This window comes from Cervus elaphus, chromosome 5 (genome assembly GCF_910594005.1).
Source record: "Cervus elaphus chromosome 5, mCerEla1.1, whole genome shotgun sequence".
Taxonomy (NCBI): domain Eukaryota; kingdom Metazoa; phylum Chordata; class Mammalia; order Artiodactyla; family Cervidae; genus Cervus; species Cervus elaphus.
This window is the reverse complement of record NC_057819.1, coordinates 117,083,475-117,110,270: the sequence shown is the minus strand read 5'-3', so window position 1 is coordinate 117,110,270 and position 26,796 is coordinate 117,083,475. Positions and strand designations below refer to the sequence as shown.

The window sequence follows — 26,796 nt, the reverse complement described above, 5'->3', positions numbered from 1 at the left end:
CTGTAGCTGGAGAAATGCCTGTTTTTAACTTATATTTTTCTGATTATTAAAATAATCCATGTCCACAGTAAAGTATTGGATAACTACAGTGTTAAGTGGTTTGGAAGGGGAGGAAAAGTTCTTACCATTCCTCTTGCCCAGAGAGATAATTATGAATCTTTTAGATAATTCCCTCCAGGTCTTTCCTTATTCATATTTTTTTTGGTACTTTTCTGTATATAGTTAAGGTCATCATAACACACTTTTGTGCCCTGCTTTTTTATTTATAGCATTAGCATAAAATTACTTCATTTTGACCAAAGGAAAACCAATCTTTTAGAAGTGATTCTTTGTTATCAAAGGACTCTTGGTAATTCTGAAGATGTAATTTGAACACAGATACCTACTTTCCACTTTGAAATAACTATAGTGTTATTATTATATTATAAAATATCTTTTATATTATATATATTGTATTATATATAATATATTAACAATATATTACATGATATATTATATATTATTCTTATAATACAAATATAAATATATAATATAAATATATTATTATTAAGATATATATGTATAATATATCTTATTATAAAAATATCATTTCTAATCTCTTTCACAGAAAGCAGAGCTAAACAAAAATAAGAAACACAAACCACCAGAAAAAAAATACTATTCACATCTGGCATCAGTCTTTCTAGTCTTTTATGCATAAAAGCTTTTTTTCCTTTTTTTTTTAAGTTACTAAAATTTCAGGAACATCATACTATTAATCCCTCCCCCTTTTAGAAGGCATTTTGAGAGTTTGATCCAAAGGACAGAGGCAATGGGTTTTTTAATTTATTTATTTATTTATTTTTGGCTGTGCTGGGTCTTAGTCACTGCATAGACTTTCTCCATTTGCGATGAGCAGGGGCCACTCTTAGCTGTGCATGGGTGTCCCGTTGTGGTGACATCTGTTGTTGTGGAGCACAGGCTCTAAAGTGCAGGCTTCTATAATTGTGGTGCGCAGGCTTAGCTGCTCCACGGTATATGGAATCTTCCTGGACTGGGGATCGAACCGTGTCCTCTGCACTGATAGGCAGACTCTCAACCGCTGGACCACCACAGACATCCAGAGCCCATGTTTTAGATGATATATCCTTTGTTCCCATCCCCAGCACAATCCCCGCCTTGGCTTATCCCCAGCAAGTTGGATCTGGAGGCTTTATCTCTACTTACTTTGAGACAGAGTCAAGGTATATCAGGAGCTGACTGGGGTGGTCACAGCTGAGGCTTCCGCCTATCAGAGCCCACAGTTGCCTTTTCTGTCTCACCTCACCTCCGCAGGGGACTACATCCCTGGTACAGAGACCCACATGGCGCCAGAGGTGGTGATGGGCAAGCCCTGCGATGCCAAGGTGGACGTCTGGAGCAGCTGTTGTATGATGCTGCACATGCTCAATGGCTGCCACCCCTGGACCCAGTACTTCCGAGGACCACTCTGCCTCAAGGTCCGTGAGAGCACCTGGGACGGCCAGCGGGCCATGGGGCCCGGGCTGCAGGCTTGATGGTGCCTCCCGTATTGGCCGCTCTTCAGTGGCAGGCAGGAGCAAGCCAGGGCCTCATCAGAAATGTGGGATCCTGACTTAAATACTTGGCTACCCAAATTTGAGGGTCCGAGGGCAGATCCTGGGTGAAGGGTCTTCTTGAGTTCATGGTTCCGGGCTCTCTTGTGTCCAGACCCCAGGCCACCCCTACTTGTCCTCCTGAGGGTCGTGGGTGCCTGGGGGTTATGAGCGCCTCACCTCCTGCTCTGTTCTGTCCTACATAGCCCCCTTTTCCCTTCTTCTTGGAAAAGTCCCAGCCCTCACTCTAGACCAGGCCACTCTAGTCCTTTTGACTGACCCCAACACAGCAGGACAGGGGAGAGTGGGGAGGAGCAAGAAAAGGAAGTGAGGGGCAGGAAGTGATGGGGAGGCGAGTCTCACATGTTGCCTTTTGACCCCCAGATTGCCAGTGAGCCGCCACCTGTGAGGGAGATCCCGCCCTCCTGTGCCCCACTCACGGCCCAGGCCATCCAGGAGGGGCTCAGGAAGGAGCCAGGCCACCGGGCTTCTGCAGTAGAGCTGGGGGGGAAGGTCAGCCTGGCCCTGCAACACGGTAAGAGCCCCGCGCTGGCGGTGGGAGGTGAGAGGCGGCAGGGTCATGTGGCATCACGAACAAGACGTGCAGCCTCTCTGAGCCTCGGCTCCCCATCTAGAGCATGGGCATGACGCCAGCCTCAGGCCTGTTAGGAAGACTGAGGTCACCTGAGTCCAAGTGCTTAGTACTGTACCTTGATGCAGAGGCCATGCTCGAGATGGGGGGAAGAGGTCACAACATATAAAGGGGGCTTGAACTCATTAGTAGCAGAGAATGTGAAATAAAGCCAGGTATCACTTTCTAGACATTTGTGTGGGAGAAAGTCAGAAAGCTGGCGGTGCCAACTGTGGGTGGGGATAGGGGACCGTGGCCCATAGACTCCGCTGGAGGGCACCTGGCAGCTCTCAGACAGATGTCTGCAGACCTGGGACCCTGCACCCCACTCCAGGGCGCACCACCAAAGAAACTGCCCAGATCCATGAGGGACACGCCTGGGGGTGTACACTGCAGTGTCATTTGTGGGAGGGGAGATGGGCGCACTTGGGTGTCCCTCCTCGGGAAACACGAAGAGGCCAAAAGTGGGAGTGGGGTGGGGTGGGGTGGGGTGCAGGATGCTCCACGCAGCACCAACAGCAGTAAAAGCACCTCGGTGTTCACAGGGCAGCCTGGCTGGATCTTAAAACTATAGCGCCTGGTGAAGGAGGGACCCACAGAGCAAGGCCTAGAACACAGTGCCTTTTGTGTAAATTAAAAGTCGATAAATAAAAACAACACACACTTGGCAAGAATTCAGTGAAACCTAAAGTGACATATTGCACTTTTGATGTCTACTGAAGATAGAACATCAGTAGGGTGCAAGGGAGGGAAGTGGCAGGGCTTGAAAGGCAGTGGTGAGGAGAACGAATAGGGAATGAGTAAAACAGGAGAGAGACCTTGCATAGCCCCCACCCCAAACTTAGATGGTAGTTCTAATGGCCCCCCCATTTATAATGGCTGAACTGCCCCCCCCCCCAGAGAAATAGTGCCCCCTCAGGAAGCACTGACTATCGGGAAGGGAAGGGTAAGATATGGAGGGTCAGCAAGGCCCATTCTCCTGGAAGCTATGAGTGGGCATTACCCCAGAGCTATTTTTAAATCTTCCCTTTATAATACTATTAATATTAACAAAGTCCTTCTCTGGAGCCAATTCTATAATTTTTAAATTTGCAACTGTTACCTGGAAGGAAAAGGGGATAAAAGAAATACTGTTCTATTTTTGTGAGAGGACCGATCTTAAGGAAGAAGCCTCCTGTGAAGACCACACAGCACCCTCTGAAATCGTGTCCTGGCTGTGCGAGGGGCCGCCCTCCCTGCCCACTTCTGGCGCTCCTCTGCTCAGAAAAGGCCACCAGGCCTGGCCCGTTCCCTCCTCACCACATGTGCTCTCTGTTTTGTAGTGGGAGGTCTGAGGAGTCCCTGGAGGGGAGAGTACAAAGAACCAAGACATCCGCCGCCACTCCAAGCCCACCCACCGCCAAGCCAAGGCCACCCTCACCAGACCCTGTGTGCCCCGCCAGGGGAGCTCTCACCAGGGGCCCCGGGGCTGCAGCCACCTAAGGACACAGCAAGCGGGGCCCCTAAGCTCCAGCCTCCTCCACCCCCAGACCCCCCAGAGCAGAGCAAGTCTCCCAGCCTGCACTGGGGCAAGGAGGAGTCTGGGACATGGGACCCACTGCCCCTGTCCTCCCTGGATCCGGCCCCCGCCAGGAACCCCAGCTCACCCGAGCGAAAGGCAACCTTTCCTGAGCAGGAGCTGCAGCAGCTGGAGATAGGTATGGGCAGCTGCGGCCTCCAGGGCGTTGAACACGGGCCTGGTCTCTGCCCCAAGGCCTCGGCTTCGTCCTCGCTATAACCAGCCCCCGCCCTGGGCTCAGCGGTCTGCGCAGCGAGCCCGGACCCCTCCCGGTCTTTCACAGCCGTCTTCTGCCTCTCTCTGCAGAGTTATTTCTGAACAGCCTGTCCCAGCCGTTCTCCCTGGAGGAGCAGGAGCAGATCCTCTCGTGCCTCAGCGTCGACAGCCTCTCCCTATCAGACGACAGTGAGAAGGTGAGTGGGCCACAGACCAGGAGCCCGGGCACAGGGCTGGCGGCTTTGTGTCCACTCCGTGGAGGTGTTGTGTGCAGGTAGCGGGTTAAGGGCAGGTGATAGGGTCGCCCCTTTCTTATGGGAGGGGTCCTCGTTGGGGCTGGGGGTCCTGGTTTCTCAGAATGAAACAGTCCATCTCCAGCACACCTGGGAATGCAGGACTGGTTTGGCGACTAAGATAGTGAGGGGAAAGGCTGCGCTTTAGTCCCCATAGAGAATAATCGTCACCCTCCTCCAGCCCTGGGGCCCCTCAAGAATTCATTCCCCGTGCTGAGTCCCAACAGTGACCAGTAGAGCCACGCTCCAGCCCAAGCCAGAAGCACTTCCTCACCAAAGCAGACCAAGGCCAGAGAAGGTTCCCTGAGCCCAGGGACCTGAGTCTGTGCCCACTCTCATTTCAGAACCCGTCCAAGGCTTCTCAGAGCTCACGGGACACGCTGAGTTCTGGCGTGCACTCGTGGAGCAGCCAGGCAGAGGCCCGCAGCTCCAGCTGGAACATGGTGCTGGCCCGGGGGCGGCCCACAGACACGCCAAGCTATTTCAACGGTACAGTCCCCTGCTCCACCTGGGACTGGGGAGTCTGAGGGTAGGGCACAGTGGCGAAGGGAGAGGAGGAATGTACCTAGCACCCAGAATCTGAGGTGCCTGGCCACTGAGTCAGTTTATAGTAAACTAAAATCAGAGCCTCTCCTTATGGGGCAGTGAAAGACCATGGCCCCTCATGGGCAGCTGATGGAGTCCCAGAAGCCTCTAGCTGGGGGTAGAGAGCAGTCTCCTGGCCTGGAGTCAAAAACCTGAACTTCTGAAGGGAAAGGGAAGAACAGGAGCCCATGAGTATTTTAATCAAGAACTCAGCAATAGGGACTTGCCCAATGGTCCAGTGGTTAAGACTACCTTCCATGCAGTGAGTGAAGGTTCACTCCCCGGTCAGGAAACTGAGATCCCACATGCCGTGGGGTGTGGCCAAAAAATAGAAGAAAAAAAAAGAGAGCTTAGCCGTAGGTTTCCTGAGATCCTCCTCTGGGATTTGAAGTCAGAAGATAAGAAAGACAACACATGTGGAACTTCTTTGTTTTCAAGTGTGGTTGCAGAGGTCATGCTTTGATTTTGATAGAACAAGAGTTTAATCAGCTCACAGTTCCCTGGCCTTTCCAGGGCCAGTGTGACTCATGGCATCAAGCCCCATGCCTGGCCAGAGGCTGTCCCACCTCAGGGAACATCACCATCTAAGTTGCCCACAATCCAATTTAAGAATCTTTGTTTCCAGTTCCTTTATGCTTTTTGTGTATAAGTTGGAATACTGCTTCCACACAGGAGCCAACCTTAGCCCTTTGCATTGTGCAGGCCAGATTCCCAGTACTGACAGAACATGGCCATGAAGAGCTAGCAGGGGTATAACGTTACAGCCCTTCCGTCCTAAAGCCATCTCTGCAGCTTCTTCAGCCACCCTGCTTCCCCCTCCCTAGGGCGCCTTAGGGAGCTTGCAGCCACTCTCCTGATGGTCACCTTGCCTGACTTCTAGGTGTGAAAGTCCAAATACAGTCTCTCAATGGCGAACACCTGCACATCCGGGAGTTCCACCGGGTCAAGGTGGGAGACATCGCAACGGGCATCAGCAGCCAGGTGAGGGGGCAGGTACCTGCTAAGGGGCAGACTCCCAGAATCCAGTGTGCCTAGCTCAGTCCTCCAGGAAGGAAGCTTTTGAATAAGTAGAAATGGCACCAGAGGGAATGGTTGGCCCTGGATTGTCCACCCGCCCCCCAGGGTCCCAGGGCAAGACTGGCAGTGGTGACTGAAGGTCCTCAGGATCCTCACCCACTTGGGCTGGGTGAGATTCTCCAAGTCTTCCAGAATGAAAGGCAGATAATACTCCAAGGCTGCCCGCTGCGTTGGAGGAAAGTGTCTCCCAGCGCAACAGGAAGCCATCAGCTCTGCTCTGCTGGGACCCTTCAGCACCCCGGCCGCTCTCAGGCCCCCTGGTTTGCTCTGCCCCCAGATCCCAGCTGCAGCCTTCAGCTTGGTGACCAAGGACGGGCAGCCCGTGCGCTACGACATGGAGGTGCCAGACTCAGGCATCGACCTGCAGTGCACCCTGGCCCCAGACGGCAGCTTCGCCTGGAGCTGGAGGGTCAAGCATGGCCAGCTGGAGAACAGGCCCTGAGCAGCCTTCCACCACTGGCTCCACTCGGCCAGAAGCGGCCTTCCTTCTCGGTGCTCAGTGCTGTCCCTGAGACACAGGCTCCGCCTGCTCCCGGATCTCTGCCAGCCCATGGCTCAGCGGTGGGACCAGGGGCTGGCAGCAGTAAGGCGGTGCCAGCAGAACACCTCCCAGGATTTCCCACCTGGGTCCTGCCTGAGCCCACAGGAGAGGAGGAGGAAGACAGGAGGCCTCTTCCCACGAGGAACAAAGAGGGTCTTCTCTGCCTTGGTCCCGACGAGCTGGCCTGACCCTGTTAGGATCAGTGACCACCTGCTGGCAGTCAGGGGAGAGCAGCTTCCGGCCCAGGTCAGGGAGAGGTGGGTGAGCCCTCCCTCGGTTTCCAGGCAGGTGTGAGCGTCTAACGACCCCCACCCAGGCCCAGTCCAGGACTGGGGTGGCAGGTGTGCCTCCCCTTGAGGTAATGGAGGGGGCCCCTCTGACCCCCTTGCCCGGCTTTGCCTGGCCATCAACCCCTCTTCTAGCACTAGGAGCTTTTCAGGCCAGGGAGGGAGGAACGTCTGATGTGGGGGTCTCCCTGGGAGAGAAGGCCACTTCTCAGGGTGCCGCGACTCAGGCCCTGAGCTGAGGTCAGCTTCAGAAGAACCAGAGAAGGCGTTCCAGTGACACGGTTCTCAGTCCCCAAGCACGCGCCCCTTTGCCGCCAGCCACCAGTCTGCCCCAGAGCAGCAGGCCCCGAGCCCAGCCGCAGGCCCAGCACGGCGCCTGCCCAGCTGGCACTCAGCCGCTCAGCTGTGGAAGTGGAGGGTGACATGAGACCTAGCTGACAGGAACGCTCTGAGGACAGAGCACGGTCGACTCCGCAGAAAGCGACCGACGCAGGCGCTCCCGTTACCCACGGCCCCAGCCTCCCACACCCTCACACGAGCCGCCCGGGACACTCACTGACCCTGCCGCCCCTGGTCTCCAGGGCACCGCCAGCTGCACTTTGCACTCTGATGACCTCAAAGCACTTTCATGGCTGCCCTCCCGGAGGGCAGGCCAGCGGTTCTACATGGGCACAAGCAGGCCAGGAGATGAGGGGAAGGGACTGAGCTCTTGACCCTTCTGCATGCATGTGACCCCTCAAACCCCCTCCAGATTTCCTTAAGATGTGCCCCCCGCAAGCCAGCCTCTTCTTTCGGGGGGCAGCTCATCAGGACTCATGTAGCATTAAGCAACTGTGAATTATTGCGGGGTGAGGGGATGTCCCCTGAGATTTCATCTAGGGAGAAGCTCATCCCCACATCTTGCCAGGTGGCCTTTGCCCAGCTATCCACATTTAGCCATTACTCCTCCCCAGGGAGAGACTCCCAACCCCCAGGATGTGAAGAACTGCAGCCTCGGCACTGCAGAGTTGAAATGGTAGAAAACTTTGTAAGCAATAAAGTTTGAGGTAATGACAAGTGTGTTTGGGCCGTGGTTGTCTCCACTCCTGCCTGCCTGTGCCCTGAACCTCACATCCTACCAGCTGCCTCCCTCTGACTTCTTGATGGGATCTTATCCAGTTTTGCCCCACCCTAGGCAAAGACTGTTTTCAGCCCTTTCCCACCACTCCTCCCAGTGACTTCCAGTCCTACCCCTGGGCTATCCATTCAGACCAGTTAGACAACACGCCCCACGTGCTGACAGCTGGGAAGTCCCTGGCCGAACAGTGCCAGGCTGAGGGGAGAAGGAGCAGAGCGCCAAGGGCTGGGCACTGCCCAAGCAGGGGTAGTGGAGGCGGACTGCATGCCCAGAACCAAGACTGTCCCACCCACTCCTCTGTCCCTGAGGGGACTGGACTGGGAGTGGGCCTGAACTGCCAGCCTTCCCAGCCACCTGGGTGTCTGCACGTGCTCAGAGATGACTTTCCCAAAGTAGATTCCCTGGCGTTGGGACAGAACCTGAGGATCGATGTCACTGGCACGCCGGGTGCCTCGGCTAATCTGGCTCTACAACAGGAGTCTATGTCCAAGTTCGTGTGCATAGATACGTGTGCACACGCTGGGGCAAAGGTGGCAAGCTCAGCAGGTTCCTGGAGGATCCTGGGCACGCAGAATCCTGGCACGCAGCGGCCTTGTGCCAGTGTGCCCAGGACAGATCCAAAGCTCAGGCCTGCAGACCTCAGGCTTACCAGTTGCCATCCCGTCTGGTCCATCTGGTCCAGCAGCAGGGAGCAGCGCCTCCTGGATGTCTCCCAAGGAGGAGCTCCGCTGCGGGGCGAGGAGGAGCCCCCTTCTCTGGAAGACTCCCCCACCAACTGCCAAGCCCACCCACACGCCGCAGGGCTCGCGTCAGGGACGTCACAGAGGCGGCGACATCACAGGCACCGGCGTCCCCCCCCACCCCACCCGACCCCCGCATCTCTACCGCCCCCCACAGCCTGCCACCAAAGAGCGCACTGGAGGCGGAGGGGCGGCAGCCACCAGCCCGCTCCCCGCCGCAGAGTCTCGGTCAGCATGGGGGTGACAGGTGGGAGCGGGCGGGCGCGCGGCGGGGCAGGGGCTGGGCCAGGCGGGAAAAGTGAAAGTGAGGGCGGGGCTCGGGGGGCGGGGATCGGCCGCGCCGGGCGGGCGCCGGAGAGGACGGTAGACCCCAGCCAGACCCCTCGCGATCCCCGCGGATGAGGGGCTGTGCTTCCCTGGCCGCCACGCTCAGCGTTGGCCCTGCGCGGCGCACGACTGTGTGTGTGTGTGTGTGTGTGTGTACAGATACACGTGCACACCGAGGGGTAAAGGCGTTCTGGGTAGAGGCCCTGTGCCCAGGAAGCGATATATGAATTACCCCAAACTGCAGAGGAAACACCCCCGCTCCAAATCAAATCAAGTGTTTCCGTGGTTGGTGCTTGAGGCTTTTGCAGAGAAAGGCAGTCTGCTTCAACATATTTACTGAGCCCCTCCGTTGTGCTCTGCCCTTCTCTCTGTACCCTTGAACAAGGGTTTCCCCTCAGGGCCCTGGATCTCCCAGGTTTCTAACAAGGGGGCCCAGATCTCCCCCACCCCCGGATTGGAGACTTTCTTCTCAGGACTTTCTCTCCCAGGACGATATGGGTGAGCCTTCAAAACGTACCGAAAATCAACAACCAGAGAACAGCTTTCCCCTCAACAAACACATTGATGCAGACAGCTTAAATCACTCCTGCAATGTTTATTGCATCCCGTTCTCTTTTTTCTTTTTTTTAATCTTAGACAACTGTATTTTATTGTATTTTTAATTGAAGTATTGTTGATTTACAATGTATATATATATATTTTTTTTTTCAGAATCCTTTTCTCTTATAGGTTATTACAATATATTGAATATAGTTCCCTGTGCTCTACAGCTGGTGGGTCATCTATTTTAATATATAGTAGTGTGCATGTGATTCCTACCCACCCACCCCCACTGCTTTCCTCTTGAAAGTGAAAGTCTTAGTTGCTCAGTCCTTTCCAGTTCTTTGCAACCCCGTGGACTGTAGCCTACCATGTTTCTCTGTCCATGGGATTCTCCAAGCCAGAATACTGGAATGGGCTGCCATTTCCTTCTCCAGGGCATCTTCCCAACCCAGGAATCAAACTCAGGTTTCTTGCATTGCAGGCAGGTTTTTTTACCACCTGAGCCATCAGGGAAGTAACCACAAGTTTGTTTTCTGTGTGAGTCTCTGTTTTGTAAATAAGTTCATTTGTTTGTTTTTTAGTTTCCACATATAAGTCATATCATCTTTGTCTTTCTCTGTCTGACTTCTTCAGTAGTATAATAATCTCTAGGTCCATCCATGTTCCCTGGAGAAGGGAACGGCTACCCACTCCAGTATTCTGGCCTGGAGAATTCCGTGGACTGTATAGTCCATGGGGTCGTGAAGAGTCGGACACGACTGAGAGACTTTCACTCACTCACTTCATCCATGTTACTGTGAATGGTATTATTTCATTCTTTTTTGTGACTAAATAATATTCCAGTGTGTGTATGTGTGTGTGTGTGTATACCACATCATCTTTACCCATTCATCTGTTGATAAACATTTAGGTTGCATCCATGTCTTGACTATTGTGAATGCTGTAATGAACATTGGGGTGCAGGTATCATTTCAAAATAGAGTTTTCTCCAGATGTTCTCCAGTGGAATTGTAAGATCTTGTGGTAACTCTATGTTTAGTTTTTTAAGGAATCTCCATACTGTTCTCAATGGTGACTGCACCAATTTACATTCCCACAAACAGCGTAGGAGGGGTTTTTTTCCTTCACACTCTCACTAGCATTTATTATTTGTCAGCACTTACTCTTACTCTGTGCTAGGCCCTGAGTTTAATGAGTTAACTAAAAATTAAAATGTGGGTTAGACAACCAGGTATGTCACAGAGATAATGACAGTGGAGATTTGAGTTGAGCTGTCAGGCATGAGTAGGGTTTTTGTCAGGAGAGAGACTTTTTGAGTATCAGAAACAGCATGTGCAAAGGCATTGATGCACAAAAGTTCCCACCGTGCTCCAGGGCCTCTTGAGCTTGGGGCAAGGCAGGGAACTGGATACCAGGAGATGGAAAAGAAGGCAGAGGTCAGACTATGCAGGATCTTTGAGGCCACCCTAGAGTCTGGATGTGAGCAGGTGTGATGCAGCAGGCTTGTTCTGCAGTCATTGAGATGCCCAGGTTGGGGCCGGGGTCGGGGGGAATGTGGATCAGTAGGCCATATTGAATTATATCAGCTAGAGGCCTAGAGAAATTTCAGCCAGCACAGTGGGTAGCACCATGGGGTTTGGAGCTGATCTGACTTGTGTTCAGGTCGTGGTGCTATTCACAAGAGCTGTGTGACTTGCACAAACTTCCTCATCTATGAGAGGAGAGTCGTGGCCACCTGTGCAGAGTGTGGCCCTGAGGGTTGAATGCATGCAAAGCACTCAGCACCAAGTGTTGAGGGGGTCATGAGTCCTGGGTTTGTGTTGACTTTGGTGTCAGAAGAGGAGAGAAGCAGTGGGGATGGAGAAAGGATGTGCACAGGTCATTAATAGTGGTGGGAATGTCAGGAGCTGGGGAAGTGAGGAGGTTGCAAGTGACCCAGGTCTCTAACTGGGGTGATAGGATAAACGATGAACCAGGGAGAGGAGTTTATCAAAAGATGAGAGATTGGAAAGGAAGGTGGGTCAAACATGCAGAACTGTGTTGGCCATCCTAGAGTCTGGACACCAAGGTATGAACTTGAGGCCAAAAATGGGAGATAATCTGAAGGGTTTAGCGGGGTGAGAAGAATAAGGAAACAATTCTTTTTTAAAATAATTTTATTTATTTATTTATTTTTGGCTGCACTGAGTCTTCATTGCTATGCAGAGACTTTCTCTAGTTGTGGCAAGCAAGGGCTACTCTCTAGCTGTGGTGCACAGGCTTCCCATTGCAGTGGCTTCTCTTGTTGCAGAGCATGGTCTCTAGAGCATGGGCGTCATTGTGGCGCATGGGCTTAGTTGCTCCATGGCAGATGGGATCTTCCCAGACCAGGGATCGAACTTGTATCCCCTGCACTGACAGGTGGATTCTTAACCACTGGACCACCAGCGAAGTCCCAGGAAACCATTCTTTGCACAGACTTTTGCTGAGAATCCACCTTGTGCCTGACTCTGTGTAGAGGATCAGAGATTCAAAGTAAGTAAACCACACACCCGACCCACCTCTAACTGAGGGTCAGCAAGAAGCTGTGCACTTAGATAGAGGTCTGCTGTCGGGGAGCCTGGGGGTAGAGGGGAAGGGAGCAACTGAAGGAAGACCCCTCAGCTTAGCACCTTGAGGTAGAGTCTGGGAGGTCTTAAGGAAGAGGTGAGCCCCTAGCTCACCTAGTCATGACAATAGGAAACGGGAATTCCATTCAAACTACTCATCTCAGGCTTTGACAAGGAATCCATAGGGTTTTAAACAGTGAAGTTGAGGCCCCCTGAGGGAAAAATGTGTAATCAGTGACTGCAGTTTAAGTCTAGAACTCAGGAGAGGTGGGAGTAAGAAATAGAAATTGGAGGGTCAAGTGGGAGTATGAAATAGAGATTGGAGGGTCTCCTGTGGTTACAGCCACAGGCTTGAAAGCTCCAAGGGGCAGAGATTGTGTATGTTCATCACTGTGTCCTCTGCCCTTAGCCCAGTCCCTGGACAATAGCTGGCCTCAACTTTTTTAAAATATATTTATTTGGCTTCACCAGGTCTTAGTTGCGGCACACAAGACCTTCAGTCTTCGTCGTGGCATGTGGAATCTTAAGTTGCAGGATGCCAACTCTGAGTTGTGGCAATGTGGGATCTAGTTCCCTGACCAGGGATCAAACCCTCGGCCCCCAGCATTGGGATGGCAGGGTCTTAGCCACTGGACCTCCAGGGAAGTACCCCTGGGGCTCAACATTTTTTTTTAACTTTATCCAAGAAATACATGCATATGGTTAAATAGTACTGAAGAGCTTATTCAGTGACTGAAAAGTAAGAATCCCCAGTACCACATCCCCAGCCTCATTCAGCTGCTCTGCTGGGTTGGATATGCTCTTTCATCCCTGACTCTTGTTTTATACCTTTATTTTGCGTTAGCACATCCTCAAATAACTTCCAAAAAAAAAAAAAAAGGAATAAACTTTCTTACTTTTCCATGTCTGAAATGATAGTTTTGTGGGATATAAAGTTCTAGGTTAAAAACCATTTCCCTCAGAATGTTAAAGACAACCGTATTGCTAACTCCACCAACAGTATGATTCTCCGTCCCTTGTTGTTGACTTCTTTTTCACTTAGAAGCATTTAGGAATCCTTTGTTCCTGATGCAATGAACTTTTAGAACAAAGATCTTTTGGCATCTATAGTGCTGGGTATTCAGCAAACATTTTTAAGCTAATGACATCCTTCAGCTCAGGGAAATACTGATTTTGCTTTTCTTCTCCATGGTCTCCATTCTTTCTGAATCTCCTTTTATAACCCAGAATTGGATCTCCTTTTGATCCTTTTCTCTCACATTGTCTTGATATTTTAGTTCTACCTTCTAGGAATATTCTCTGTATTTTATTTTTTAATTCTGTTTGCTAAAAAGCTCTTTCTTTTCATGGTTCTTTTTAAAATAGTATCCTATTCTTGTTCTTTGGACGCAATATATATGTTGCTGAATATCTTAAACTCTGAATCTCTGAAGATGATTAGAATTTTTCAGTTTCCTTGCTTTTCTTCTGGTGTTCTGGAGTAGTCTTTTCTCTTGATCTAGCTCTCCTATGTTAGCAGTTTTCTCAAATGCCTAGTGATGCTTGGTTGTCCATGTATAAGAGTGAAATCATAAAAAGCTGATTGGGAGCCTGTGACTACAGGAGCCTGTTACTTTACAGATATTACTTTAATGTGACCACTCAGGAATCAGACATATCTCTGGCAGGTTTGAGAAGACCCACACAACTGATACATCTACAGCCAAACTGGACAAGGGAAAAAAAAAAAAAAAAACAGACAAAAATTACCAGCATGAGGAATGAAAGAGGTAATACCACTACAGACTCTGCAGAAATGAAAAGAATAATTAGGGAATATTAGGAACAATTTATGCCAATAAATTTGACCACTTAGATGAAATGGATAAATTCCTTTAAAAAAATACAAACTCCAAAACATCACTCAAGAAGAAATAGATATTCTGGGAATGGATAGTGGTGATGGCTGCATGACAATATACTTGATGCCACTGAACTGCATACTTAAAAATGATTTTAAAAGGGCAATATATGATATGTGTGTTTTATCACAATAAAAAAGAAAGAAATAGGTAGGCTAAATGACCCTGTATCTATTTTTTAAGTTGAATTTGTAATTAAAAATCTTCTCACAAGGAAACTCCAGGTCCAGGTCCACAGGCTTCATTTGTGAATTCTACCAAATGTAATGAAGAAATAATAAAAATTTTATATTAACTCACAAAATTGAAGAGGGGACATGTCTCAACTCATTCTATGGGACCAGCATTACTCTAATGTCAAAACCTTACATCATAGACATTATAAAAAGAAAGACATTATAAGAAAAGAAAATTGCATACCAATACAATTCATGAACATCTATATGAAAATTCACCTTAAAAGTTAGAAAATAAAAGTTGACAATGTATAAAAAGGTAGTACATTGTGATCAAGTGAGATTTATCCCAGGAATACAAGATTTCACCATAAACAAATTATAATAGAATTATTAGCAGAATAATATGTAATATATGTAGCACATGCTATATATAACTTCCTTGGCTTCCCTGGTGGCTCAGGCAGTAAATAATCCGCCTACAATGCAGGAGACCTGGGTTCGTCCCTGGGTTGGGAAGATCCCCTGAAGGCAGGCATGGCAACCCACTCCAGTATTCTTGCCCAGAGAATCTCATGGACAGAGGAGCCCAGTGGACTTCAGTCCATGGGATCACAAAGAGTCAGACATGACTGAGCAACTAAGCACATACAGCCATACATACGTAACTTATATATTAACAGAATATAAAAGTAAAACATATGATAATAAATTCAGAAAAAGCATCAGATAAAACTCAATATCCCTTCCTATTTAAAAATGAAGTAGGAATAGAAGCAAACTTCTTCAACCTGATAAATAGCATCTATGAGAAAAACTATAACATTATATTTCATAATGAAATACTGGATACTTTTCCCCTAAGCTCAGTAGCAAAGCAATAATCAGCTCAGTTCAGTTCAGTCGCTCAGTCGTGTCTGACTTTTTGCGACCCCATGAAATCGCAGCACGCCAGGCCTCCCTGTCCATCACCAACTCTCGGAGTTTACTCAAACTCATGCCCATCAAGTCGGTGATGCCATCCAGCCATCTCATCCTCTGTCGTCCCCTTCTCCTCCTGCCCCCAATGCCCCCCAGCATCAGGGTCTCTTCCAATGAGTTAACTCTTTGGAAAAGACCCTGATGCTGGGAGGGATTGGGGGCAGGAATATCTACTCTCGATTCTGTTCCACATTGTTCCAGAGATTATTCTCAGTGCAATAAGGCAAGAAAAGGAACTTGGAGACATCCAGGTTGAAAAGGAAGAAGTAAGACTATGTTGAGTCACAAATATTATTGTTTATGTAGAAAACCCTATGGAATCTTAAAAAAGCTACTAGAACCAATAAGATTTTAGGATGGTTGCAGTATACAAAGTCAACGCCTTTCTATGTAAAGCAATCCACAGTTGGAAGTTGAAATTATTTCATACACTACCAAATGTCACTTGAATCTCTAATAGAACATTCCCAGGTTGAATATAGAGGCCCCAAGTTGAGTCAACCTCAGATTTGTGCTTCTAAACCCCAGTACTGCAGTGAAGTTCATACCATAATATTTTTTCCTTCTATCCATATCCAGTTGCTTCTTATGGAAGAGTTAAGGCTTTAGGTGTTGATTAAACTTCCCAGAGAAATTTTGTAAAACAAGCAAAAGAAACTAAGATCATGACATCCAGTCCCATCACTTTATGGCAAATAGATGGGGAAACAATGGAAACAGTGATAGATTTTATCTTCTTGGGCTCAAATCACTGCAGATGGTGATTTCAGCCATGAAATTAAGACGCTTGTTGCTTGGAAGAAAAGCTATGAGAAAGCTAGACAGAATATTAAAAAGCAGAGATATTACTTTGCCAACAAAGGTTCATTTTTCCAGTAGTCATGTATGGATGTAAGAGTTGGACCATAAAGAAGGCTGAGTGCCAAAGAATTGATGCTTTTGAACTGTGGTGTTGGAGAAGGCTCTTGAGAGTCCCTTGGGCAGCAAGGAGATCAAACCAGTCAATCCTAAAAGAAATCAATCCTGAACATTCATTGGAAGGACTGAAGCTGAAGCTGAAGCTCCAAAATTTTGGCCACCTAACGCGAAGAGGAGACTCATGGGAAAAGACACTGATGCTGGGAAAGATTGAAGGCAGCAGGAGAAGGGGATGACAGAGGACAGGATGGTTGGATGGCATCACCTACTCAATGGACATGAGTTTGAGCAAGCCCTGGGAGATGGTGAAGGACAGGAAAGCCTGGTGTGCTGTAGTCCACGGGGTCACAAAGAGTTGGACACAACTGAGCAACTGAACAACAACAACAAAGAAAAAGAAGGCTGTGGGGTCAGAAGCCTGGGGCATAGCAGCAGTTTGGGCAGGTAGAAATGGAGCAGAAGAGAGATGGGGAGGAAGTTGAGGGATGGTCAAAGAAAGCATGGTGGTCAAAGAAGTGATAGTTCTGAAGAGACCACTGAGCCGGCCACAGGGAATCTGTCCCTGGTGCACTCTTAGCCCAGTCACCCAGCTGATCCAGGATCCCAGGCCCAGGCTGAACCTGTGATTACAGGCTTGCTAAGTCACTTCAATCCTGTCCGACCTTATGGACAGTAGCCTACCAGGCTCCTCCATCCATGGGATTCTCCAGGCAAGAATACTGGAGTGGGTTGCCATTTCCTCCTCCAAGGGAACTTCCTGATCCAGGGATTGAACCCATGTCTCTCACATCTCCTACATTGGCAGGTGGGCTCTTTACCACCAGCATCAGCTGCAAAGTGCATGGAGCAACCCAAAGCCCAGGACCCAACATCAGCCATGCAAGGATCCTCCCCAGCCTCTCCACCTCTAGGAAGAGGCCACAGCACATTTTAATCCTTCTAATCTAATCCTGGGAGCAATTCTTCTCAGCCAGAGCCAAGGCTGTCACTTCCTGTCACACTGCAGGCTCATAGGGATCCCGGCTTGCTCATTGCCATAATGGCCCCACCATCAACCCCTATCCACCACCCTGGGGCTCAGAGAATGGGACAGCCTGGTGGCCCCTATCACCAAAGGATAAAAAAGAAGCTTCTGCAATAAAAGATACAAGCTTCTAGGAAAGGGGACTGGGAGGGGGTACGTACCCCAAGGAGCCAATCTCCTCTGCAAATGATGTTTCATGTTCCAAAATAACCAGCTGGGCTTCCCACGTGGCACTAGTGGTAAAGAATACGCCTGCCACTGCAGGAGGTCTAAGGGATACAGGTTCGATCTTTTAGTTGGTAAGATCCCCTGGAGGAGGGCATGGCAACCCACTCCAGTATTCTTGCCTGGAGAATCCCATGGATAGAGGAGCCTGGTAGGCTACAGTCCATGGGTCACAGAGCCAGACACAACTGAAGCAACTTAGCAAGCCACGCGTCACCTCCAATCAAGCACCTGGGGTGAGAATTCTGGCCCGGCGCTGGAAATAGATGATCCCAGGATGTGAAATGGCATGAGAAGCCGGGGGAAGAGAGAACAGGATAGGAGTGGCTAGGATGCGAGTGAGTGGCAGATCTGAAGCCTCACCAGACAGAGTGGAGGAAGGGGAGCAGGGGTGGGAATGGAAAAGATGAAGAAAGTTCACCTGGGGTGCGACGGAGAACCCCGCACAGTTACCGGCTCTGGGGTAGGATGACATTCAGGGCATGGCAGTGAAGAGCTCCTTAAGTGAAGCCTGCATCTAAGTCCTGACTTCGTGAGTGATCAGCTGAGGGACCTTGGGCAAATGAACCTCTTCTAATGTTTTGTGTTCAGTCAAAGAACTAAAGGCTATAAAGTACTCAACACAATCCCTGGGCTAGTTTCTAGCACTCAACGAATGGAAGTGACCACTATTCGTATTTGCCCTAATGGAGGACAGTGATGGATCACGAAAGGCGGAAGGGAGCAGACATGGAGGATGGGGTGCTGGTGATGCTGGCAAGGGGCAGGATGGGTAAGGGGATGGCACACGGGCTTAGGTAAGGGACAGGGAAGGAGGGGGGGCGGCTGCAACAGTGCCACCAGCCCGAGCTCCAGACTCGCTCAGGGACTGTCCGCACTTGCAGGTCCCCTGCCCTCACGTCCTTCTCCCTGCCAGGTGCCAATGGATTTCCCTGCTGTGGCAAAGATTCGGTGGACATTGTGGATTCACAGTGAGAACCAGTCCCCCATCACCGTAGGACTTCTCCCCAACTCCCGAGATCACCCACCCTCACCCAGGATCTCCCTCTATCTTCCAAAATCTCCCCAAGGCCAGTATCCAGGCCAAAAGGCAGCAGGGGTGAGGATGGAGGCCATCCCCCACTCTGCTTCCGCCCCCAATCCCTCACGTTGGAGGAGGACTGAAGGGTGGATGGATGGAGCCTGACCCCTTAGCATTGCCTTTCTCTGAGATCAGAACTACCCAAGGGGAGGGTGGGCAGGTGCCTAAAGTAGGAGAAAGGTTACAATGACTGAGGGCAGCGGTCGAGATGGCAGCCAACTAGCAATAAGAACCAAGGGTACCCTCCACACAGACCCTTGCATTTCAGATTTGCTGAGCTGAGAGCAGGCATGTTCTGGAGAGGGTGTACCTCTGGGCTTCTCCCTCTGTGAGGAGCCGCTTGCAAGACACTGGCCCACTGGAATGCTAGATTAAGATGCAGATTCCTGGGCCTCACTTCCAACTGAAATAAAAGATACAAGCTTCTAGGAAGGGGACTGTTGGAGAGGGGGACCTCCCCCAAGGAGACAGTCTCCTCTGCAGAGACTGTAGGGGGAGCGGGGCAACTCGGAAAGCTCTCTAGGCACTTTCTGAGCTCACTGAAGTTTGAGAATATGAGTCTGCCATGGGATTCTCGGCGGGAGTGGGCACCACCAGGGGAGTGAGCTGGGGGCATCTTGCCCATCCTTGCACAAGGCAGAAGGCTTTAAGGGCACCAGAGACCTCCCCTGAAGCTACCCCACCCACCACATGGAGCCCTGTCTCCCACTCTGTGTCTCCTTCTGTCTTAGGGGTGCCATAAACCAAAACCAGTTCCAGCCAATACAAGAGGAAGAAGACATGGAGGTAACAGCGGACTGTATCATCTCGTAGGGGGAGGTGGGAGGCCAGGGGCAGGGGTCCTTGAGGCCCATCTTGTCTAAAGCCTGATAAGCCCCCACTCTGGACAATTATGGGACCGACCCTAGCACCAGGCCAGGGTTGGCACACAAATGCACACCCACCCTCACCAGCTGCCCCCACTGCCTCCCTGCCCCAAGCAGGTCACTTGGAGGAGGCAAGTGTCAGGCAGGAAGTGAGCAGGACAGTGCGGGGGTGGGGCCGGGCAGAGAATGGGGGATGGGGAGAACCGCGGCGGTTGTGGGGTGGGGGAGCCTGGCGCAGCCTCAGCTTCCTGTTGAAACCTTTCAGCTGGAGGACGAATTGCTAGGGCCAGAGGTTCCCGAAGAAGAGGTCCCTCAAGTGGAGCCAGAACAGAAGCCCAAGCCCTTCCCACAGGCAGAGCCCAAGGCCAAACAGGAAGACCCCAAGCCCCAGGAGTACAGGGAAGAGTCCCCCCAACCCTACGGAGACGGGCTAACAAAGCCAGGCATCAGACAGCTGAGCATGAGGTCCAACTCCAGCTACGTGAGTTCCGTGGACGAGGACTACCGCTCCATCCACGTGCAGACCTCCAGGCACCTCTTCTGGGTAGACAGGCTCATCCAGGTGTCAGAACACAGCCTGCAACCAGTGATCAGCACGCAGCCCGTCCAGAAGAGCACAAAAGAGACCACCAGAGGCCCAGCCCAACAGACGGTCCCCAAGGACCCTGAGAGCTCCAAGAAGCAGAGCCAGGACCCCAGCGCCCAGCAAGGCCCTCGAGACAAAGCCTCCCAGAAGACTCCAAGCCCCGAGCCGTCCTTCTGCGTGCCCTCCATGGGCCTGGAAGAGCTGATCAATTTTGCATCAACCCTGGCCATGGCCTCCTCCAGCAGGATGGACTTGCCCAGCTTGCAGCACATGATCAAGACCACACCCCAGAAGACCATGCCACCTCCCACAGAGCCCGCCATGGATCACGCTGCCCAGCCCAGCACGGACAAGCCAGAGCAGGAGAATCTCACAAAGGACGAGAAGCCACCAGAGGAACCAAGAGAAGTCAGGGAACCTCAGGATGCCCCAAAGCAAGGCGATAAGGACGTCCCTCACCCTTACCTTGACCTCGGCAAGCCAGGGTTCAAGAGGGCCACCATTGAAGGGGAGCTGAAGTTTCTCCAGTCCCCGCCCATGTCCCCTCAGCCAAAAGGAGCTGCAAAAGAGTAAGTGAGGCTGCCCCATGGCTCCCCCCGGGATGTGCAGGTGGGCCCACTCCACACAGCCAAGTGGGGGCGGGGGACAATGGAATGAGGGGCTGGCTGAGTGATGTCTCCAGCTCAGTGACCTCATAAAGGCTGCTGGAGACAAAGTTCCGGTGGGCTGAGGCGCAGTGCCAAAGCCGGGGCTGACAGAGGCCTGGGCACCATGGAGGGTAAGTGCTCCAGGGTGGGGGCAGGGACTTGGGTTTGAAGCCGGAACTAGAATGCCATTCTAGCATGAGGAGGTTTCTCGCCACGAGTGGAGATGGCCTTACCCTCACTGGAAGCACTCAGGCTAGTGTCTTTCCTACTGAGAACCCCTAGGTCTCAGCCCTGGGCCCTGGATAGGACCAACAAGGCAGGACTGAGGATTCTGGGTTCACCAGCACCCCACGCTTCCTGGTGATGAATGAACGTGACAGAAGGGCCGCTGCCCATCCACATCACACAGCAGGAAGAGGCCGTCTGAGCCCCTGCACCCTCCTCAAAAAGGCCTCTGGGCTCACCCCTCCTTTGTCCTTCCCACCAGGGCCCAAGTGACACTCTCTCTTTTGCGTTGCAGCTCGGTGCCGGGAACCATGAAAGGGAATCCATTATTCCTGAAAATCCATTTTAAGCTGTCGTCCCCCTCCTCCCCAGAGAAATGACTAGACAAAACCAGTAAAGCTTCCAGTGCTGGCTCCCCGGCTCAGACTTTTTTTGCAAACGCTCCTGGACCAGTGAGCTCCTCTGACTTCAGCATCCTGGTCTCCAATGCTTAGAGAAGCCACCCACACTTTTAGCCACCCCAGCATCCCCAGCCCCCCGCGGGCTCCATCAGCCCTGTGTGGTCCCTGCTTACTGCCCCCTGCACTGCGCCAGACCTCTAGGCCAGCATCAGAGAGTAGTGACTTGCCTTGGGGAGGCCCCACTTGTGCCCTGTTGGAGGCTTCTTAGATGTAAAAAGGGACATTTGGGGATCATCTGAGGTGAGAGCCTCCTGGAGGTGGGACTGGGCAGGCAAGAAAGCTTCTGGAAGGAGTTCTTCCCACTTCTCTCATGGTGAAGACCTGACATGGGGAAGGGATGGTGTTCAGGGCTTGAAGGAAGGGAAGAATGAAGCCGAGGGACTGGTCCTCCAGGGGCCACTGCCTCTATTCAGAGGTACCTCCAGTGTAGGGGAGAGTCCATGGGTCACGATGCACTTCTGCAGGCAGTTCACACACACACACACACACACACACACACACACCCCAGCTGCTGACCAGCACGTGACACAGACATGCATGTGACACAGCCACACGCAGGCCGAAGAAGCATGTTCCACATGTGCCAGGCACAGAGGCACACACATACACAGTGCCCATGACCCAGATGCATGCACCCGGATGCATGAGCCTCTCCATGGTGGGGGAGGAGGGACAATGTGGGGAAGCTTCTGGAAGAGGAGATGGCAACAAGAGGGAAGAGAACTTGGAGTGTGGGGATGGACGTGGGTAGGAAGAGGGAAGTCAGGGAGAAAGAGAAGGGGAGACAGCACCGAGACTTGGGGCCTAATGAGACGCGAGACCTCCTCTGGACCAAGGCTCCCCTTCAAGTGAAAGCTCTACCTTGCAGATCCTTAGAACCCTGCCCTGCCTTGAGAAGGGGCTGAGGAGGGAGACGCCCAGGGTCAGGGAGAATGGGATTAGGAAGGGGTGGGTTTCCCAGGTGGCACTGGTGGTAAAGAACCCGCCTCCCAGTGCCAGAGACATGGGTTCAATCTCTGGGTCAGGAAAATCCCCTGGAGGAGGGCATGGCAACCCACTCCAGTATTCTTGCCTGGAGAATCTCCGTGGATAGAGGAGCCTGGCAGGCTACAGTCCATGGGGTCGCAAAGAGTCAGACATGACTGAAGCGACTAAGGAAACACACAAGAGCACTCAGGAATGGGCCAGGGCCAGAGAAGGGGGCAGGTGGCTGGAAGGAGGGATGAAGAAGAGACGCAGAGGTGAGTGTCTGGGGAGGGGCTAGGCCAGCACTGGCATCTGGCTACTGGGACACATCTTCCCAGAAGAAGGGCTCCTTCCCCCCCAGGGGACCTCGGGTAAGGTGAGCCACAGCCCCATCTTGGCTGGACCCCACCTTCCCATGCCTTGACCTGGGGCCTCTGGGGCCTGCTTCTCCCCTGCGCCACAGCCTTCCTGTTAGCTTCTGGCATGGAGTCACAAAATTTAGATGCCTTAAGGGAGCAGAAACTCAAAAGACTAAAAGTGCAGGTTCCCCAGCAGAGAGGAGCGGGCCTGTGGTAAGGGTGGAGCACACCCCTGCTAACAGTTGTTCAGATCTACACCAAACGCAGCCTGGGGGACTGCAGGCCTGGGGGACAGGCCCAGCCTCCAAGCGTGCAACTCTGCCTTTCAGGCAGCAGAGGACGGAAGACCAAGCGATCACCATCGGCAAAGAGAACATCCAGGTGACCATGGCAGAGGTCACTCCTCCAAGCTAGTGCTTCCAGAATCCCCCAGAGAGAGGGCTGTGGGAGCAGGCTGGCAGGGGGCCAATCCTGGGAGGTGAAGCTATGCATCCACAGGTCTGGTCCCAGGTGCCTTGGAGTCCAAACACTCAAATGGGCTGGACCCCTCAGCCCTGTCTTCTCCTCACCTCCAAGGCCTGCACAGAAGCCTCAAAGACTGCTCACACAAGACCCAGGAGAGGAGCAGACTGGCAGAACCCAGAAGGAAAGGTTGCCGCAACGTGCCACCCTCCTGACCCAGAAGGAACCAGCTGCTGCCTTGGCCACAGGGGCTGAGCAGGCTTCCCAGAGGACCAGACAGCTCAAGGGCCTTGAGGCCACCCACACAGTACAGTCAGGCCCTCAGACCAGGTCTCAGAGGTGAGGGCAGGGACCAGGGCCAGGGCTGGGGTGCTGGGTCTGGGAAAAAGCCTGCCTGACTCTGGCATCACTCAGCAGTAGGTACAAAGACCTTTCCACTCTCTTCCCCCTGCCAGAGGCAGCTTTGCAGACAAGAACCTGCTTCCCCTGACAGCACGGCAGCTGGCAGGTGAGGGCCTCAGGACTGGGAGAAGGGAGGAAAACTAGGGGATGTTCAGAGTAGAAGAGGTTGGGGACACAGCAGAAGCCAGTGACTGTATTGTAACCTCTGCATGCCAGTCTAATTTGCTTATTTTTGCAATCCCAGGGATCATGGCTCTGTGCATGTGTGTGCATGTGTGTGTATGTAAGTGAAGAAGGGAGGGAGGGGTTGTTGAATAGCAAGGTATGTGGATGGTGGATGGATAGATGGTAGATGGATGAACAGGATGAAAGGAAGAAGGGAAACTGGAAGAAACAATGGGAAAAAAGAATCTGAAGTCCCTGCCCCGCTGGGGTTCAGGGCTGTGGGAGTAGAGGTGGAAGGAACCACTTCTACATTTGGGGGCCCCAGTGTCCCTGCAAAGATCATGCTCTGATATTGCCAGGGGTCCCTCAAAGCAGAATCATTCTATTCATCAATAGTTGTCAGTGCCTACTGCAGGCCAGGTTGCCAGCAGGGTTCCTGAAGCCTCCAGACATTGGAGCTATAGAGCCAGACCACCCAAATCAAAAGCCCAGCATGGCCCCTATGGGTGGTGTGGCCTTGGATGTAGAGTTTTTAACGTTTTTTCATATGAGCATGTCCAAATATGAGTTTTGGACATGAGAACTGAACAGACACTTAACCACACAGCCAACACACAGCAACCACTGTTCTTTACCTTAAGTTTTAATGCCCGGGGGATAGGTGAACCCAGGTCTTCAGTCTCATCTGAGCTAGAGTGGGTGAATCTCAGGGTTCCTGTGCATGGGTTCACCTTGCCCGCCTGCCCCCTCCCACCCCCAGCATTCCAGGATGTCTTCAAACTGTTCAGCTCCAGCCCAACAGGCTCCGTGGACATGCGCAGTATGAAAACTGCCCTGTGCAATGTGGGTGTCCAGCTGAGCCCTCAGGAGATGTGTGAGGCTCTGCGGCAGGCGGACTTGGATGGTGGGTGACCCTGTCCCTACCATCATGACCTCTCCCACCTCTAGCCTTGAAGAATGCCTCCACTGCCCACAAAATCCCCGGTCTGATCCTTTTCTTAAGTTCCTTCTTCCCAGAAGCCTGCCCTGATCACCACACCTAGCCCCTCACCCCTAAACATTACTGTCGTGATAATCCTCATCCTGACTTGGGGCTCTCACACAGCAAGGGCTATTTCTCCCTGACTCGACCTCAGAAAATGCTTGGCCAGAGGCAGGACTAGACATTCTGATGCCTAGAACTGCTGGCAAGCCTTCTACAGGGGGGCAGGCACCTACAGCACCCCCTCCTCTCTCTCTCTCTCTTCCCAGGTGATGGAACCGTAAGCTTCAAAGACTTCCTGGGTGTCCTCACTGACAGCCACCGCCTGGCTCAGTGCTTGGGTGAGGGGCAAGGCTGGTGGGGCAGGAGTGGGAGGGCCTGGCCTGGGGAAGGCTCCTCCTTACCTTCCCCCATGTTCTCTGCCCCTAGGCAAGGTGAGGAACAGCTGGGCCTGTGACCCCCAGGGCTTGCAAACCCTCTTCTTGGAGATGCTGTTCAAGCTGATGAGTCTGGGCTATGTGCCCTTCAAGTCGGTACGGGAGGTGATGAGGTGGGCACAAGTGGACCCAGCTTCAAGGCCCAAGATAGGGGGAGCAGACTGCCCCGTTCAGGAGTCCCCAGATGTCCCTGCCCCCGAGAGGAGAGCCTGAATTCTGGGTCCGTTTCCCAGGTGCCAAGTTGCCCCCAATCAGACAAGTTGCCCCCGATCAGATTCCTGTCCCACTTTGGTTTCCCCACGGGTGAGATGGAGAGGACTGGGGAGACGCTGTCCGAGACGGCTACCCACTTTTCTCCTTTAAGCTACTACTCCAAGAAGCAGCGGTCTCTGCGGCTGAACGCAAGCCGGAAAGGTCGGTCCCGCAGCCACGGCCGCAGCGGGCGCTCTCACGCGGGCCTCGCGTTCTTCTGCCAGGCCGCGCGCCTCATCGGCCTCTCCAATGCCGAGCTGGCGCGTTCGCTGCACGGACTTCACAAAGCGGGTGCGCCCGGGGCTGGGCGGGGACCCGCGGGACTGGGGACTCTCTCTCACAACCGGCTTTCGGGAAGGACCCCCTTCTCTTCCTCCTCCTCGCTTCCTCGCCCCAGGAGCGTGCAGCCCCTACTCCCAGATACCTAGCCTGAACGGGCGGTCGCAGCCGGAATCCCTCACGCAGAGGCGAACTCCGCGCCCCGACGTCCGACGTCCCAAGTCGTCCCAGCCCAGTCGCCCCAAGAGCGGGCGGCTCAGCCAAGGTGAAAGTCGACAAAGGCAGAGCCAGAGGGCGGAGCCGGGTTATGTAGATAAGGGGCGGGACATGTGAGGGTGGGGCGGGACCGAGAGGATAGGGGCGGGGCAGACGGAGCCGGGACCCGACAGATAAATGGGACCGGCGGGGAAAGGAGGGACGGGCAGAATGGAAGCAGAACTACAAGAAATTGGGACCTGATCCGGGGAGATGCAATAAGAGATCACTCTGATTGCCATCTCCTGTTTGACCACTTCCAATTTACCTTGATTCACGAACCTAACATTGCAGGTTCCTATGCAATATTGTTCTTTACAGCACGACTAAGGATCGACTAAGGATAGGGCGGGGCATAAGAAAAAGAGGCGGGGGACCCAGGTAGGAGGCAGGACTGGTGGAAATGGGGCGGAGCCGGCAGAAACAGGGACTCAGGTGGAGCTAACCCTGCGTCTCTAATCCGAGCCGCAAGCTTGACCCTCCGTACTCCCCCTCCGCGCTTCCGCAGGGTTCGCGGACCAGTTACTAGGGTGTATGTGCCCTTCGAAACTGGCTCCGTGCCCCCAAACTCTGATGCAGAAGCAGCCCTTCTCCCCCTCTCCGGCCTATTTGCAGAGACCTGCTACGAAGAAATTGTACAAGTAAAGTGTTTGCTGAGCGAAACAGGCTGCTCGTAGTGGGGGCGGGCACGGAGCGGACGCGGATCTTTTGCAAACGTCTTTATTAATCTTGTATAAAAATAAGGTCCATGGGGAGTCCTCGGAGCTGGGTCGGGGTGGGGGGAGTGGAAGGGGCGCGAGGTTACCCTTTACATAAGTTACAGGCCGGGCTCCCGCTGAGGCTAAGTATGGCTGTTGAGGGAAGAGGGATGCTGCAAGCAGCATTTGGGGGGAGGCGCCAGAGATGCCTCCCCCTGTGGCAAGATGAGGGGCGCCCCTGCCCATTCGAGGGGCGCCCAGGGGTGGGGACCTTGGTGGAGGAGGCTGCCCGGCCCAGCCGAGCTGAGTCCCACCTTCCTTGAGTCCCAGATTGCCCCTCCCCGCCCCCCCCT

General features: G+C 52.5%; 2 protein-coding genes across 2 annotated transcripts in view; both read left to right on the top strand.

Annotated features, from left to right (window-relative positions):
- The window catches only part of MAP3K14 (mitogen-activated protein kinase kinase kinase 14), a 43,187-nt gene extending 35,351 nt beyond the window's left edge, over positions 1–7,836 (top strand). Inside the window, exons 10-16 of the mRNA XM_043904881.1 lie at positions 1,315–1,478; positions 1,977–2,127; positions 3,546–3,920; positions 4,088–4,194; positions 4,635–4,779; positions 5,756–5,856; positions 6,230–7,836. Of these exons, the coding sequence (XP_043760816.1) occupies positions 1,315–1,478; positions 1,977–2,127; positions 3,546–3,920; positions 4,088–4,194; positions 4,635–4,779; positions 5,756–5,856; positions 6,230–6,394 (1,208 nt within the window). The 3' untranslated portion in view covers positions 6,395–7,836. The remainder of the gene's footprint in view (positions 1–1,314; positions 1,479–1,976; positions 2,128–3,545; positions 3,921–4,087; positions 4,195–4,634; positions 4,780–5,755; positions 5,857–6,229) is intronic.
- A 142-nt stretch (positions 7,837–7,978) lies between these two features.
- SPATA32 (spermatogenesis associated 32) lies at positions 7,979–26,408 on the top strand. The gene is made up of 9 exons (XM_043904882.1): positions 7,979–8,865; positions 19,133–19,187; positions 19,533–20,422; positions 23,088–23,312; positions 23,429–23,481; positions 24,301–24,444; positions 24,792–24,863; positions 24,952–25,072; positions 25,324–26,408. The coding sequence occupies exons 1-9, from the start codon at positions 8,603–8,605 to the stop codon at positions 25,637–25,639; spliced, it is 2,139 nt and encodes a 712-aa protein (XP_043760817.1). The 5' UTR covers positions 7,979–8,602; the 3' UTR covers positions 25,640–26,408.
- Positions 26,409–26,796: the final 388 nt, after the last annotated feature.